Source organism: Phaethon lepturus, unplaced genomic scaffold, assembly GCF_000687285.1.
Source record: "Phaethon lepturus isolate BGI_N335 unplaced genomic scaffold, ASM68728v1 scaffold16809, whole genome shotgun sequence".
NCBI lineage: Eukaryota > Metazoa > Chordata > Aves > Phaethontiformes > Phaethontidae > Phaethon > Phaethon lepturus.
Window position 1 is genome coordinate 2,600 of NW_010564289.1, and position 17,113 is coordinate 19,712.

Genomic DNA, 17,113 nt, shown 5'->3' on the forward strand with positions numbered 1-17,113 from the left:
TGACCTACTGACCAGAAGCATCAGTGAAAAAGCAGCTCCCGCTATACGTACATAAGCTACAGGCTCTGACCAACAACTGGAAAGTTGGCTGCACCTGCTGACAGTTACTATCTCCTGCAAAAGCTTATTTTTCACTTAACAGAGACGGCTAAGCATGACACACATTGGACTGCAAGAATCAGTCATAACCCTCAGTCACATGGCATTGCTAAAATAAACTTGTGTCACTTTGTAACATGCTATAAAAATTCACTGATTACCTTAATAGACTAGAAATAACCACTAATTTTCCATTAATTATAGCATCATGAAATCAGTGAAATCAGAAAAAAAGTACAAAAAAATCTTTCAAAATAGCTCCTTAACCTTGCTTGAGCTGAACCCTTGGTATATGAGCAGCATGAGTAATCTCATTTCATTTCCCATCATAACTCAAGACAGAACACAAACAATAAAAATAAGAATAATCTATAAAAAACACAGTACATCAGAAATCTATGTAAAAAAACATGTCTGTGTCACAGGATCAGACATCATCAAGGAGCTCAGTAACAACTTAAAGCACCACTCAAAATTAAGTACCATACGTGTTACAGTACATGCCATTTATTATGACAATTTAAGGCTAAAATAGGTACGACTCCCTTGTAGTCAAGCTTACTTCTATTTATAAATGCATACAAACATTAAGTGGATACAAACATGTAGGGATTTTTTTTATTGCTCTAAATTGTCTACAAGAATGTTCGACTTTCCCAGATGTCATCTCAGTTTGCCTTTTTCAATCAAGCTGAAGTCCTACAATTGCAACTTACGGCACTCGTACAATTATAGACATTCTTTGATTTGAGCTGTAAATGAATTCGAAGACGTATCAGACAAAATTGCCCACCACTGCAAACTTTGTAACTTAGTTAACTAAGCATTTGTCCGTAAGATACATAATAATTCACCACAAAGATTATTTCTGCAATTCTTCAGGAAGGATATTATTTTCAAAATAATAGGTCTAACCAAGCGGCAAAGACAACCAGCAAGAAATGATTTACTAGTACCAGTCTAACAGACTGGGCTTAAAAAAAAAAAAAAAAGCTGAATACCTGCTCCAAAACAAAGAGCAAACTTTTCTTCTTGCTCATAGAGCAATTATGTTTCCTAATAAGATAGGGCAGTGCCTCATTCTGATAGTGCCAAATTCTTTGACTGTAGCTTGTCCATTTCTTGACCAATATTTCCTTCAATGGTATCACACTGGGCAAGAAAAACCTGAGAATAAGAAACAAATGTTATTGGGGATGCAATTATAGCAATGCTGGATGCTTCTTAAGAACAGAAACTACAGGTTCCATCATGAATTTGAAAAAGCCAACTCAAAAACCACCTTCCAGTTCAGTTTTGATAATAGCTATTCACAATTCTGTTTACCCAGAACCCCAAAATAAACATGATATTTGATAAGGCAACAACATGGTTGCCCATCCTCACCTGTTCTGTCACTGAAGTACTTTGAGTTGATCCAAAGTTCATAAACAACAATAAGGATCACAAAGGTTCAGATGAGTTAGTGCTTCAGTTTAGAACATGACTTTTAAACTCCTTTCTAACACACATACTTCTGTAGCCAAGGTTAGAACTGACAAACCTACTCAGTAAAATGTAAAACAAGCTTTCATTAAACCAAGGCAGCTTCTATTTCTCAGGACTACAGGGCAACGTGAACCCTCATCTTTATCAGTAAGCAGCTGGTGTGCCTCGAAAGACAGAAATCTGCTTTCCAAAAAGGGCAGTCCACAGCACCTTACGCGTTCTTAGAACCTGCCTATGAGTTCTTACAAGTATAGCAACCCACACACAGCAATTAAAAGCCAGCAGCCACTAGTCACTTTCCTTGTGCTGTACACAGCACAATGCACCAGCACTTTAAGCCAATAAATTCTTTTAGGCCAATTCCAATGTATTTTAGTACACTGTAGTTTCTGTGCAGACTCTCCTACTATCTACACCTGCCTTACACTCAGTTTTGCTATGTCTGCACTAGACTTTAACAATCAAACCAGATGTTTAATGTTATTTGCATTAAAATGACAATAAGAAACTTCCTTCCCTCTAGAGCAGCAAACTGTTGTGCCAGGTAAATGTTTCTCAACCATCACACTATTTTGAGTTATCTGTCTTCAAGCAATCCCTTGAGCCGGCATCGACTCACTTCAGTAAGGACTTCAAGGATGAAAAAGTCAAGGTGGAAACAACTGCAGTTGCTGGCTGCATGTGTTTTAGATCTGTCTCCCCATTCTGGACGATACGTGATTTCCAGCAACAGAAGGCAGTTAATAGCTCTCCCTCGCTTTCATGAATACTTAAGAGTAATAAGCATGACTTGCTATCGCTTTCTTGCTCTGGAAAAACAGTGTGTAAGACTGCTCTGGTCTGAAACCCGTTAGATTCTTCTGCAGTCCTCAAAGGGTTCATAACCTACAGTTGCAGAACACTGTGCCTATCAGTAATTCTGATCTCTGCTCCACCATAGTCTGCTTTATGCTTTGGCAGCAGTTCTTACACAAAGTCCCACTTATTTCTGCAGTAACTTCAGCCAAGAGTGGAGCTCTAGTAGCTTGCCATGAAGGTTACAGCCATGTTAGGCACATGGAATCAAGAGCATTTTCAAAGACCCATATAACACAGCTACACCAGCAGCCATCCTTCATTTCATTTTGCATTATCTGAACTTACCTCTGTAACAGAGTACAAACGGCTTTGTCCCTAAAGCTGTAACTAAAAACATTTCTACTATGAAGTACTTCTTGGTAAGGCTTCCTCTAAAATAGATGGCTATTTTAAAAAAATTGGGAAGCACTTACAGAAAGTATTTGATAAGGTTACAGTAAAGGCAAAACCTTTCAATTCCATATATGAATGTAAGGTACTTTCACAAATAATTTTCAGGAGCCTAACCTGTGACTGAAGCTAGCATAATACAAATAAAAGCAGTAACAGGAATAGCGGTACTATTCATTTATGGAAGTTTGGCTTTTGGGGATGGAGGGAGGAAGGACAAATTCCAGTATTTAGTAATAAACCTTCACTTCAAGGTCTCTAAGGAAACAATGCCTAGGAATTTTTAAGCATCATACAGTGGCAAAGCAATTAAAAAATGCATCCCCCAGCACAGCTGCTGTCCCATACAAATTTTACTTTAGTGACTCTTCACAGAAAGTTGATACACTGCAATAGAAGCTAAATTTTCCAAAGAACACCTCTAGCAAGGTCCAGCAGGAGTCACAGTTGACTGCATCTTTAGGCCCAGACCTCATTGATTACTCCAGCCCACTGACCTAAGGGAAAGGAGGAATCATCCTGTTTTCTTTACAAGTTATCAGAATTACTTTACATCATCAGGTAGCCATAAAGCCAACTACTAATGTAAGTTACAAACATTATCTGAAAACAGCACGAACGATGAAAATCTGTATTTTTGTAAGCTGTTTTATACAGCTATTAAATACCTCTCAAGGTGAAGTCATAAGAAATACCAATGTAAGAACAAACACTGAAAAAATGTAAGCTCTAAACAGCTCTCATTTTCACAAACTCTTGGTATACAAGTACCCAGCATTGATAGAAAACAAACAAACAAAAATACTCACCTGAACCCTTTTCACCAACCCCTTCTTTTTCAGCTTGCAATCACTGAAATTCTCTGGCAGATTCTGCAGTAAAATAAACAAACAAGTCGATGCAGCTTAATGTTGAAATTAACATATTAAACTTATAGCAAAAACTGAATGTATCAAAGAATCCTCTTCACGTGCATCCTGAAAATGCCATACCTGCTCAGTAAGAATGACTATACAAGAAAGAATTTAGAAGTCATAAATTCAGTAAGTCCAGGATACAGCATGCTATTACAATGAACTGAGCTCGCAAATTTTCCATGTGTCTTTAGCAACATACAGCAATAACTGCATACACTGTTTTTGTCTACTGTGACATACATTAACTGTTCTGCTGAGCTTCAACTTCAGTTCTTTTCAGAGACTGTGACATGAATTACTTTCTTATGAACACATTAATACAACCACTTGCCATCATTTGAACATATAATCAGTAATGCAGGCATCGCCAGTCTGTTTAAGCTGTACATCTGACCTTCTCTGCAATCTACTCATGGAAGGTATAAGAGATATGAAGTGTTACATGCTGACAGCTTTTAATTTGAGTTACATCGTTTTCCACACTCCTACCATCTGATATTTCCATGTATGACACTTTAGAAAATGTTACACGCTTTGTCCTTTTGGAGTAGTGTGAAATTGGTGTGTTGGTGTGGAACTGTCCTTAGGTTTATGATTTTTTTTTGAAACAGGTAAAACAGATGATTATCATCATACCAAATTTATGTGAACATTCTTAGAAACCTTATGCTCTCACTCTTGAAAAGGCATAAAAATAATGGATTTTCTCACTGGTGTACCTTTTATTTTTCACCCTAACTCTGTATCAAGAATAGCAGTTTCCCTATAGTACCCTATGTTTCATTTCAGCTAAAACGCAAGCCCCACTGGGAGGTTTAGATACATAGATCAATAAAAAAACCAACAATGCTCTTTTCTTTCCGTGTCCAAACGTACATGGTCTTTAATACAGGAGTCTTGCACATAACCTCATATAGGAGTTAAAAATACACAAGACTCCACACCAAAAAAAAACAGTCTATCATGGGAAGTGAAACTATAGGCATCCTTGAGATCCCAGGAAGTTCAGGGATCACACTGCTCCAGTATTTGTGCAGTAATTAGCACACTGTAAGTGATATCAAACAAAGAAGTAATAATCCCCAGGCTTAGCACGCGTTCCCAGTACCATGGGTGAGGAGAAAATGGGCATGCAAGAGAGTGAGCTGGGACACATTCTTATATTTTACTTCTATATAAACTTCTGGTTTAAAATCCCCCTCTCTCTTTCTATGCTCAGCCTGAAGGAATGCACAATGCTGCTTCTTGTCTCCTAGGAAAGTATGAAAGTTCAAAGTGGGCGTAAGTACTACTACACCAACCTCTTCCCAGGTCAGTTTTTTTGGTTTATTTTGTTAATTTGCTTTTGGAAGATGGGTAAGAGAAAGAATCTTCCACTTCTGTAGTTCCAGCTTCCATTTCTGTTGCTCCAGTACCAGTTTTCCCAAACAGCAGCATTGTTATGTTGGCTAAAACTCGTATCAACTTTTAACACTTTTCTTCAAGATCAGAAAAAGTATCTCCCTTGCAGAGAGCTTTTATGTCAGACTGCACCTCCTGAAACAGAACCAGAAACTGGACATATTTCTTTCAGGTGGAAAAATTACCATCTGTATTAGAGGCACAAGAGAGTATGCAGATTAAGGGAGATACCCTTCCAAAAGCAAGTTGGTGCAGTGTTATCTTACAAGCCAGGACAGAAATAACTAAACCCTAAAAGTTATGGGTTTTTTGCTGTTTTTCAATTTATTTCAATCCTCTTAATACCAAAACCACTCCGCAGTTTGTCCTAAGACGCATTCCATCACCCATCTATCCTTTCCAACTCCTCTTATTTTGTGAGAAAGAGGAGAAGTAACTTTGAAATTAAGTTACCAGCTTAACTCCAGGAATCTGTCAGGCACAATGTAAATCCTCCTACAGGAGCCTGTTCTATGCTGGTCACTTTCTTCACTTATGTAATGATGCCTTACGTCCTTGGTTTCACAGCACAGGATAAGTTCAGAAGCTGTTTTACATTTACAACAACAGTCTGCCTAAAATGAAAACTCCTTTTAACAAGTGGCACATGTCCATTTTCCAAAGCACAGCTTTTTTTCAGTTGTTCCTTTTGGAAGCTACTTTGCCCTTTACAAAGCGTATTTTCTAGTACTGTGTACTGCAGTATGTCCTTGCTCACTGTAGCATGCTAAACCCACATGCCTCCTCCCAGTAAGCTGGACACTGGTTTACATGCTTTTCTTTCAGAAACTGAATGCTCCAATGACACTACAAAACAATTGAGAATTTAGTTCAAAGCTGTCCGTGAATTCTCTTCAAACACCAGTTCTAGTTCACAAATTTATAGGTGTCACAGGGGAAAAAAAAGTTTTAAAAACATTATAAAATTGTATGAAGTATTCTAAGGGATCTTAGACATAGGACTCTTTAACCACATGAGAAAATATTCGTATTTTTCTCTTGGTTTTCAACAACACAATTCACTTTTTAAAATGAACAAAATATGACAAGAAACATTTAACATAAAGAAAGTATTTGATGTGTACTATTTTGACTCCATATATGTAACAGCCTGAAAAAAACAAAGATCAGTTAGGCCTAATTATTAATGGTTGATTTCCATAGGAAAATGAAAATGTTACCTCACTGTCACAGAAATTCTTCTATGCCTTGAAGTTTTCTATGACTTGGAACTTCTTAATAATCAAATTAAAAAAGAAATTATACACTAGCTCAGTTACACTGCCCATCTGCCTTTGTTGAGTACTTATTTCAGGCTGTACTTTCTGAAAGAGATTCTGGCCTATACAAGTATTCCTACCAACCTGAAACAGCAAATTAACAAACAATTTTCTATCATCAGAACAGGCCTAAGTTAACATTCAATAGCAGACAGGGAACTCCATCTGGGCTTACCACACAAAGTCCGTTTCTAAAACAGATATTGGTAACTGGAAGAAACTCTGAAATCTGAGTGTAGAGAACACATTCGGACTATTTCTTTTTTTGCCAACATTTTTCAAAACTGTTCTTTTTAATTACATCTGTGCATGCAAACTCCTATGTTTGCTTGCACACCCTCATAGCTGGGTGGTTTGTTTTGGTTTTGTGTTTTGCTTTTTTTTAAAATCACGCCTTGTAATCCCCTTGGCAAAGACATGTAATTGGAAGGACTAAATGTACTAACTTAATAAGCTCCTTAAAAGGTGTTTTGCAATCAAATTAGTAAAGTTTACAAATCTTAACATCAAATTAAATCTCATAGTCTCTCTGTTTTACCTTAGTCAGCTTACGTCTCCTCTCCAGGAATACGCTGTCCAACTATTCAGGGTTTAACAGGTGAAGCTGGCAATAAACCTTAAGTCACAATAACATTTCAATATTTAATTAAGATCAAATTTAATTAAAGAAGGAGTAGTTTAAGCCTAGGCAGTGCTTATGCAAAACTCTTGCCAAATCTACATTTTGGTGCTAGCATTGCTTGCAGACCAGTAGTTTGGATTAGTATGTGGTTTTCTACTGCACAGCATATTCTTACTTTTATAGCAGGTGGTCTCTTTGCATTGCACTTTCTCTGTGACAAAACCCTACTCAAGTCTCACAGTCCTTGACCTGTATTGTCTTAAACTTACAAAAGCGATTGCAGTGCTGGCTTCACCCAGCAACTTCTGTAGGGTGGGCACAGGTTCTTTTTCCTCCCCCCATCCACCCAGAAACAGAGCCCAAGTCCCCCTATCACCAGTGGCTCTCTCCCATCCACACCCCCAAATTCAGGGTTGCTTAACCACATCTCTTCAAGAGTTCTCGCCCTGAAGATATGCTGACAAGATGCACTGCAGACACACACACGTTACATCCTCCAAGACCCATCTTTTGTAGGCACAACACTCATGTGTTATGAGAAGAAAACCTTAAAACCAATCACTGTTTACACAGTAATAAATTCATGCATGTGCCTTTTTCTGCCTCTAGACCCTCTCTATTCTTGAGTGTTTGTTCAACTACAAACCAGCATCCCTCTCTCCTGAGCACTGCTACTTAACGAAATACAGACTCTCCTGTCATTTCTTTCACCGCTGATGTCCCAATAAAACCACCTCCCTTTGCCACAGAACATCACCTTCAGCACTGCTCAAGTTCCATTTGTTTTGGAAGTGCTTTCAATAGCGACTTTTAAGCTTCGTGTTACCACCTTTGTTCTCCTCTTCAGTTATTTCCTATTTCCCAACCAATAGACCTCAGTAGGTAACATCTGATTCCTGAATCCACCTGAGAGCAGTGTAGTGAGTTAATAAACAAAACAAATGCTAGTCAAATTTATTATTTCTCACTACCTTATCATAACCAAAGGTACACCATTCTTAAAATAGTCAATCTCCTCCACTAGGAGTCACTAGCAAAAATAGCTAAGAACATTTTTGGTTCGTTATCAAATCACTTAAAAAAAACCAATCACTCTGCTACACATGGCACCAATGCTAATCAGTTGCAAACAAGGAAGTTTTGCTGGCACCCCATCCATCTAACAAAGAAGCTTTTTTGTTAGTTTCTGTTAAAATCCAAAATAACTTCTAGTATTTTAGTGCATAGTTTTTATTGATTACCAGCTCTTCACTTTGTTTTAACTTATTGGTAAATAAATTGGTAAACCGGGTAACCACATTATGTTGACACTGAATCTTTTTCATCTAAGTAGACATCTGAGCAGCTTCTTTAAAAGCAGCTATTAAGTGGCAGCATTTGTCAATGGGTCTTCTGAATGCAGAAGTGGTAACTAAGTGCTCTACCCTCACTGAGGGATGACAGTATTTTTGTGTTCCTTGTGCTTTAGAAAAATTTTCCTCTGAAGCTTTGTTTTTATGTTTATGATTCATGCCAGGACATTTAGGAATTGTAATATGAAATGCTTATCAAATGTTTACTTATCCAGATAAATTCAAAGGTTTAGTAATAAGTTCTGATCTTATTGTAAGTGGCAAAACTTCACAAAAGCCTGGGAAATGTTTGTTACAGGCACATTGATTTTTTTTTTCTAAATACTTCTTTCTTTCAGTCCTCGAAATGTTAATTTGGTATTAATTTACCAGATGACAAGTATAGAAGGGACAAGGAGACATGATAAGGAGACAGTGAAAAAGCTTCATCAGAAGAGTACAGTAATTTAAGTAAGTTTTACAGCAGAATTATAACAAAAAAAATCCTCAAGAAAGGAGGATGGGCCACCAGAACATAATTAAGAGTCAGTAATGTTATCAATATCCTCAATACTGATCTATGCAATTTGACAGATGTCTTTGTCATTAATTTATGTAAACAAAATCAGTGACTGTATTTCAGAAGAGAAAGCTTTTTTTTCCAGTTGTTAGAACAATCTGTTCTCTGCAATACTGTCTTTTTAGATTACAAATCTGCCATTTAATAAGAGAACAAAGTCATCTCTCAGATTGCAATACTGGTGACAGACTTCATGTAAATTAGAGGAGGCTCACAAGAAGTACATAGTATCATGCCTGTCAATTTAAATCTTCCTGCTAATCTCAGAAAAGCCATCTTTTTTTTTTTTTCCCCCTGAAAAAGCCATTCAGTTATTTTAAAAAACTGTGCCAGCTGATCAAGTCAAGGACTTCCTGTGTTATACTCGCTGACATTTGTATTAAGCAGTGTACTTTGACTTCTACTCCTGGACCAAATGTTTTAACTGCTGAAATAAATGGCATTTCTGGTGATACACACACAAATCAAACTGTTGAAGATGACTCAACTTGCATTCCTCCTGAAGAAAACGTCAAAGATCTGTGGCTTATGGGAACTTCTGACTGTGTCACAGCATTCAAATTTGTAAGACGCTCATAAGATCCCTCCACTCCTCCTATGGTAGAAGCAGTAGCTATTTAAACACATTTAATGTTAAAAAGTTTAAGTTACAGCTACTCTACCCAAAAGCATCTCTTCAAGACTTTCCTTTCACACCTCTGGCAGTGACAACACTGTATTTTCTTTCCCACTCCAGTATTCTATGACTACCAACCTACTTCTCCACTTCCCAAATCACTTCTTTTAAATTCATAGTTGTTGGACACATGGAGTCTAGTAAAAAGGAGTATTAGTTCCAAACTCAGCTCCTCTAATGAACTTGTCTTCTAACAGTAAGAGGGTGACACCCCTAGAAGAGACAGAAAACAATATGCAGGCTCCTCAGCTCTCTATAACCATACAAATCTCATTTTGTATCATGCTAGAGGTTTTTAATTGATCCAAACAATGTATGACAGACAAAACACTTTACAGAGCTTTCACAACAGTTCCACCAAGGAAACAAACTGGAACATTTATAGTGTGAGCTTGCTGGTATGTTTCACTTCTACAATGCATCGATTCTTCTGTCTTAGCAGAAACCACTCACTCAGTTGATTGAATCAATAGCACATCTATATGATCAACAGCATTCAAGAGATTTGTCAGAACTTGCTTTTTACTTGGTTAACTAAAAGAATACTAAATACAGTATGCAACAATTCTGAGACACAGATAAAATACTTTCTGGAAGCTTTATGCTTTTCTGCTTTGCATTTCTACTCACCATTTTTTACTTCAGTGGAACCCATCTATTATTCATATACATACCTCATTACCATTATGTGTTGCTACCTCTGTATGTTGCACAACTACAGTACAGCTAGGTAATACCTCATGAAGTTGGTGGCCTGTTCATCTGATCTGGTGTAATACTAGTACACTGAACAGCTACATTTTATGTAAAGATTCCCCGCAACTACATGTATCTCATCTGCAAGATTTCACAGAAGTTTCACATAAGTTTAGTTTTCATGACACAAACCACAGCCTTCCTTGTATATTAAAACAAATAAATATGGATTTTGGTATGTGTAACATAATTTCAATCACTGGTAATAAAAACCCTCACTTATTTCTTGCTTTAAAAACATGAAGCTTGCCAATGTCATAAGCTCTTATACAACAAAGTAACAAACAACTATTACAAATACTAAGACACTAATTAGAATTAGTTAGCTCTGGCTGCTCCACTTCCACAAGAGACAAAACTGAGGCACAGGGACTACATTATCTCCTAAACCTAAACATGAAGTCACCAAGTTAGAAATCTCCTAAAATCTTGTACTAAACCTAAAAGTCCCTTGTCCAGTACTATTTAGAGTATTTTGGACAATGAGATAAACAGAAAGCATGCTATTATCTTAGCCATGCAAAATGTACCAGAATCAAAAGTAAACTTGGGAAACTCAGTTCGGATTAATTAGGAAGCAGCGAAAAGGGTTTTTCAAGGCTGCTTACTGGGTTCCAGAACTGTACACCAGCATACAAGTACTGGCTTTTTTCTAAATAGGATTTAGTATCAGGACTTGAAAGCATTGGAAGTAAACTTTAATCCCATCCAAATGAAACAGTTATCACCTTACACCTATTTTCATGATAACACATAGTAAATCTGCCACTTCAAACAGGGAATCAGTTACAAAAAAACAGACAAAAAGTCTGTATATCTAACAGCAGTCAAGAACTGTCAGCAAAATATTTTCTTCTGTATGAGGCAGAAAAGGTAATTTTAAGAACCTAAAACACTTAGCATATCATAATTTTAAAAAAGTATTTAAGAACTGTTGGCTATAACAAGCAGCAAAGGCTAATTTACCATTAAAGGTGCACAGCATGAAAGGAGGAAATAAGTTAATGAGCTCCCCACCGTTCCTAGGAACATATCCATATTGTATAGCATTTGATGATGGCTCATTCAAATTATTACTCTATGATTTAGCCTGCTGCTGAACTTTTTCAGAGTGTCCATCAACTAAACTACATATGGTTCACCAGTTATAGGCACTTGCATGGAATCTTTCTAAAACAATCCCATAAAGGGTCAGAGAGTAGACCCAAAGACATCAATACCACAGAAAAGCAGCATTTTTTCTTCAGAGCAGGATATTATGATCATGATATGCAACATAAGTATATAATGAATTTTACAGCAATGACCCAGCAGACAAAGAACCAGAATAAGGAAATATCGCAGCTGCCATAATTTCTATTTATCTCTGCACTAGTCCCATATTCTCACTTACATCTCGGCTACTAGCTGATACAGGAAGATATATATTATATTATGGAAATAAGCTGTAAGGTTATCATCCATTAATGACTGTGAAGCAGTTGGATATAGACCAGTACATTGTGAAGAAAGAATATAGTCCTCAATTTGCAGTCATCTTAAATAAAAGCACTGTCAGGACACATAAGACTGACTAGAAAATTCTTCAGTCTTCAGGACCTCCTTGTTTATGCAATATAGAACGCAAAGTGTATCTGTTTGGGATTTTTTTTCCCCAGACTTTTACTGTTAACATGAAGTTTAACATGAAAGTTTGCCACGACAAACTAAAAGGGTGAAACTTGAGTAAAGGATACCCATTTCATGTAGTCTTAACAGGCTGCTGCCCCAAATGAAGCTCTTCTGTAGAATGGGGATGCATACACAGGCATTAATGTCACCATTTAGAAACAGAAGATGCCAAGTAGTCTTTTGGAGACATACAGGGGCAAGAGCTGGATATTAAAGAAAAAATGAGCAAACCAATTAACTAATTTTCAAAGCCAATAGAAATTTGTTACTATTGTAAAATATCAAATAAATTACAAGAAAGATACATTCTTAACAGTAAGTTTCTGTTGGGATTTGACCCTCTTCTGTGGTTATTTACTTACAGTGGCATCAATCTGTTCCAGGATCTTCATGAACTGCTCTGCAGTTCCTTTTATCCTCTTGTCCAGCTGTTTTAGCGCTTCGGCTTGAAGATCCTTTGCTAAAAATCCCTGAGGAGGAAAAGGAGGGAAGGAAAGACAAAATTATACCATTCCCAGCAGAATACTCATCTTAGAAAATCTGTCAGTCATCCACAGCAGAAAACATCTTCTACTATTTCTGTAGTTTCAAGTATGATAGTGAGTTCAATCTCAATCTGTATTCCATCAATCCTTGAAAGGCTAAATGTAAGATTTGCAAGGCTTACTTAAAAGATTAAACAAGTAACAGACACTCTCCTTCGGACTTTGAGAGAACTCTTTCTGGTTTTCTACACCTAAAGTATATTATTTATTCAATATGCAACAATATTTACTTTTTTCCAAACAGCGCCATATCGCCATTTTGCAAGTTCATAAATAGCATTTTAAATTCAGTAAGAATTTTACAGGGTCCTTGAACAGTTATGAGAGGCAGCCTATTACCGTCTACAGAAAAACTTTAGACAGTATTTTTTAAAATATATATATACCTACAACATTGTTTTGCAAAGATATAAAGTGATACAAAACTGGCATACCTTCTGGATACTTGTGAACTCTTTATTAACTTCCTCTAACTTATTAGCTATTTGCTCCACTGACTTCTCCAAATCTTTTAACTTCTTTAATTCAGCCTCTTCTTCTGGACTATTCTGCGTATTCAAAAGTACAACATTCACAACTATGGAACAAGTAGAGTCACTATGCAGCTAAAAAGCAGCAACTACGGTGATACAGACATAAAGGCTTTTGCAGATTTAAAATATATACTACACTGTGCTTATTCTTTCCATATTTATACTTATCAAATAAGCGTCTTCCAAAGCTTAATTACAAACACAGTCAAAGTGGCAATGTATATATATACAAACACATTAAATGAGAAGAATTTGACGGGAAAAAGGAAAAGTGCAAACAACTTTTTTTTGTTAGCTTAGCATCTTTAAAGTAGAGGTAACATTTATATCACAAGATACTACCTTGTCCTCTACTTGGCAACGCCAGCCACAACTCATTTCACTAAAAAAAGCCCAGCAGACCCAGTAGCTACAGCTTTTTTTTTTTTAAACCAGAGATATAAGATGGGCAAATAAGGTCATCAGTGCACAGAAGGTTCATGAGCAATGACAAGCAACAGATAAGGCAGACGTCAGTCAATAATGTAGTTTCAGAAATGCACAAACTGCAGAGTTATTTGCAGTACAATGTGAGATTGAACTCAACTTTGTGTCTAGCTATACATGATGAGGTTTATGCTGTAACCTGTTGCTGTGTTCAGCAGTTGAATCACTGACAGAAATCACAATAATTCAAGGAATAAAAAAAAGGTCCAAAGGCAACACTTACCCTTTTCCCAATCAACATGACTTTGCAACCATTTTTAACACCAAGTGCTGACAACGGCTGTTCCATTTCTTTCAGAGACTTCCCTAAATGGAAGAAGGGTGGGGGGGAGGGTGGGAAATCAATTAAAATATGGTTAGTAGCATAAGAATGTCTTTTTGAAGATATTCAAAACCTGGATACCTGGAAGTGACCAAGATGAAAGGTATCATCTATAAGAAACATTGACAGATAAGTTACCTTTGTATATCAGTTTCTGAAAAGGAACTGGAACTCCAGTGACTTGTTCTATAAGTACAGCCATGTCTTGTAGTGTAGGTTCACCATCTTCTTGTTGAGAAGCAACCTGAATACTGTGTTTTTCATTACCTAACAAAAAACAGAGTAACAGTAATACTTATCGCTACCTAGAAAATATTACAGGGAACACGTGTCTAATATTTATTTCCATTAATGCAGAAAGTTCTCAAATCACCGATTCTTATGTACAATCATAGTTTTCAATAAAGGATTCTATTCCATTGCCTTCCTCTTGCAGTGACTTAACTCAGCCGAAAATTTTGTTTTATATTCTAATAACCTGAAGAGTTGGATCAGGCATATTCTACTGGCATAATACTCCTGCTAAATATTATTCTCCACCTCTTTTGAAGAGTGCAGATGGTGGCCAGGCATCCCACAAACTTAAGCATGAAAGCCCACACCTCCATGATGTATTCCATTTCCTACTTGTAGGAAGTTTTAATGGCATGAGTCTTGTGGAATCTGAGACAATTTATCACTTCCTTTGCTCCCTACTCCTCATGCATGAGGAGTAAGCGATCAATGTCTACCCTGTCTCCGCCTCACCAGCCACCTGGGAGAATTCTCACAGTCCAAAAATTATTTCTCCCCATAATACTGCTGATATGCAGCCTTAACCACTTTGAGAAGTCTCAGCCTATATGTCACCTTCCACTTATGCTGCATCCCATTCAGACTCTAAGATTACTTGCATGCAAGCAGCAGGAAGTTCTTTGAAGAAAAGGAGTATGTCTATCAACCTCTGCTTTGCAATAGACCCTTTCTATAAACCTCTGCTCCCACACACTTAAGGTCTGTCAATCTGAAAGCACCCACAGTTTTCAGCCACCATTGGCTGCAAGAGAAACTGAGAGGCATTATTTAATTTGGAGGAATAAAGAACTGCTTAACAAATACCAAGAAAGAAAACTATTCTCATGTCACTAATTTGAAATGCACATATCTTTTACAAAGAGTGATAGAAACATTGACTTTAAAATGTTCTAGCCTCCCAGAGTCACATGACACTGAGGCTTCCAAACTGGTTTTAAGCTCAAAATCACATTATACAAACTCTCCCCCAAGCATTTGCCATAAACAGACTTTCTTTCCAATTTGTTTTGGAAAAAGAAACCCAAACAAAAAAAGTAGGTCCTAACCTCAATATATTTCAAAAGGTTGTTTTAATACATACAGCTGCTTTGTGTAAGGGCTGTGCCTGTCAGCAGTTCAGAGAAAAAAACAAACAAACAGCAAATGGGGAAGAGAACAGCTGAAGTTTGCCTAGCAATAGAAACAGTTTAAATAGCAAATTATGAGTACCACTTTGGGCAGAGTGTAACAAAAATTTTACTGTAAATTCCCCTGAAAAACACCTCATGGATTAGAACTGGTATAATAGCTTATCAGTTTGCTTCAGTAAATGACAATACTGATTTAAAATAGCCACCAGTGCAAAATTCCAACATCGTTTTAAAAAAAGCCTAAATAGACTTAAAAAACAGGTCAATTCAATTTCTTGCAGATTGTCAAGTGATACATGTGGGTCTACTACCATTCTCTTTCTTAACCCTTATTTCCGTCTTTCCCCACTTTCACTCATGCATGCAAAACTTTAATATAAACATTTGTGCTACATAGTAAACCAGCACCTGACAGCAACAGGTATAAAACAGAAAGCTCAAGTCCAAGATGAAGGATGCCTTCTATTTCTTATTTATTAATGACAAAATAATTACCAGATAATGACAAAGTAATTACCAGATAAGAAAACAACTGGAAAGGTAAAAACATTCTCAGTTAAGAAGGCTGTTGGCAAACAGCAAGACGTTGGAATTATAAATACAATCCTATTGTTAATTTGTCATCTCTGCCAATGAAACCCCCTCAGATCAAATGGGGTTCTCTGAAGGCATCAATGAGCACAAGAATCATGAAGATTCAAACAGATTATTCCACAAAGTTCCTCACCAAAGACTTTTAGATAAAACTGCCAGGTAATAAAGGAAACATTTTCACAAAATAATGTATCAAATACAACAGTAACAGGTTGAAAACAGGAATGACCAAGCAGAAATAAACAATAAGTTGTACAGACGGAAAGAATGTCATCAACATAGTCCAAAAGAAACAGGAGCAAAATTTCTTTTCCAACAGTTAAAAAATAACCCATAAGAAATTCACAAGTTTTGTTAACAAAAATCAGCTGATTAATTCCTCACTGTTTTAATACCTTACTATCCTTCTCATTGCTCCTACTGCCTCACCTAGATCCACTTCATTAAAATGTAACCATGGTATTTCCCATCTTAAAGAACTATGGAGTCCAGGCTATTCTTATCTCTTTGCACTAATTTTTCCTATTTATTTGCAGTCTTAACCCCATCTTCCCTCCCGTCGTCTTCTCCCTCCTATTTCTCTTCCCAAGGAAAAAAAGTTCAGTCATGTCAGCAAGACCTTTGACTAACCCATTTTATTAGGTCAGCACCCAACTGTCATACTGAAGAAACCACCAGTTTCTGTTGCAATCTTGCATCTCACTAACTGCAAATGTTCCTGCTTATTCAACAAACAAGATGAAAGCACATCAGACAGCATCTGTTTTTAACATACAGTGCTGACTTCAGCGATTTCTTTCAGCTAAATGAAGACTGCTGCCAGAAAAGCAGCCTCTGGTCTGCACTCTCTGGCAAGGACTGCCTTGTCACCGGTTCCCACCATCATCCATCCTTACAGTAGATCTAACCCTGCATGACAAGTTTGATCATCTTGCTGATATGGAAAAAGCTGTTTTTTTCAGCTTAAGTGATCCAGCTTGAGGGAGACAGTGGGAAGATGTAGCCACTCGAGGAGTGAAACCTCAGGGTAGCAGCTGGGACGGCGAGAGGCCAAGCGGAGGGGGAACCGTGCCCCCCAGAGGCCGAGGAAGGCCCAGCGAG

General features: G+C 37.1%; 1 protein-coding gene across 1 annotated transcript; it reads right to left on the reverse strand.

Annotated features, from left to right (window-relative positions):
* Window positions 1–536: 536 nt before the first annotated feature.
* On the reverse strand, window positions 537–14,261 carry BAG1 (BCL2-associated athanogene; the record flags this gene model as incomplete). Its single annotated transcript, XM_010294836.1, has 6 exons — window positions 537–1,266; window positions 3,645–3,707; window positions 12,471–12,578; window positions 13,088–13,201; window positions 13,896–13,978; window positions 14,133–14,261. Coding segments are annotated over 6 exons (587 nt in total), but the record flags the coding sequence as incomplete, so codon positions are not given.
* Between the last annotated feature and the right edge of the window lie 2,852 nt (window positions 14,262–17,113).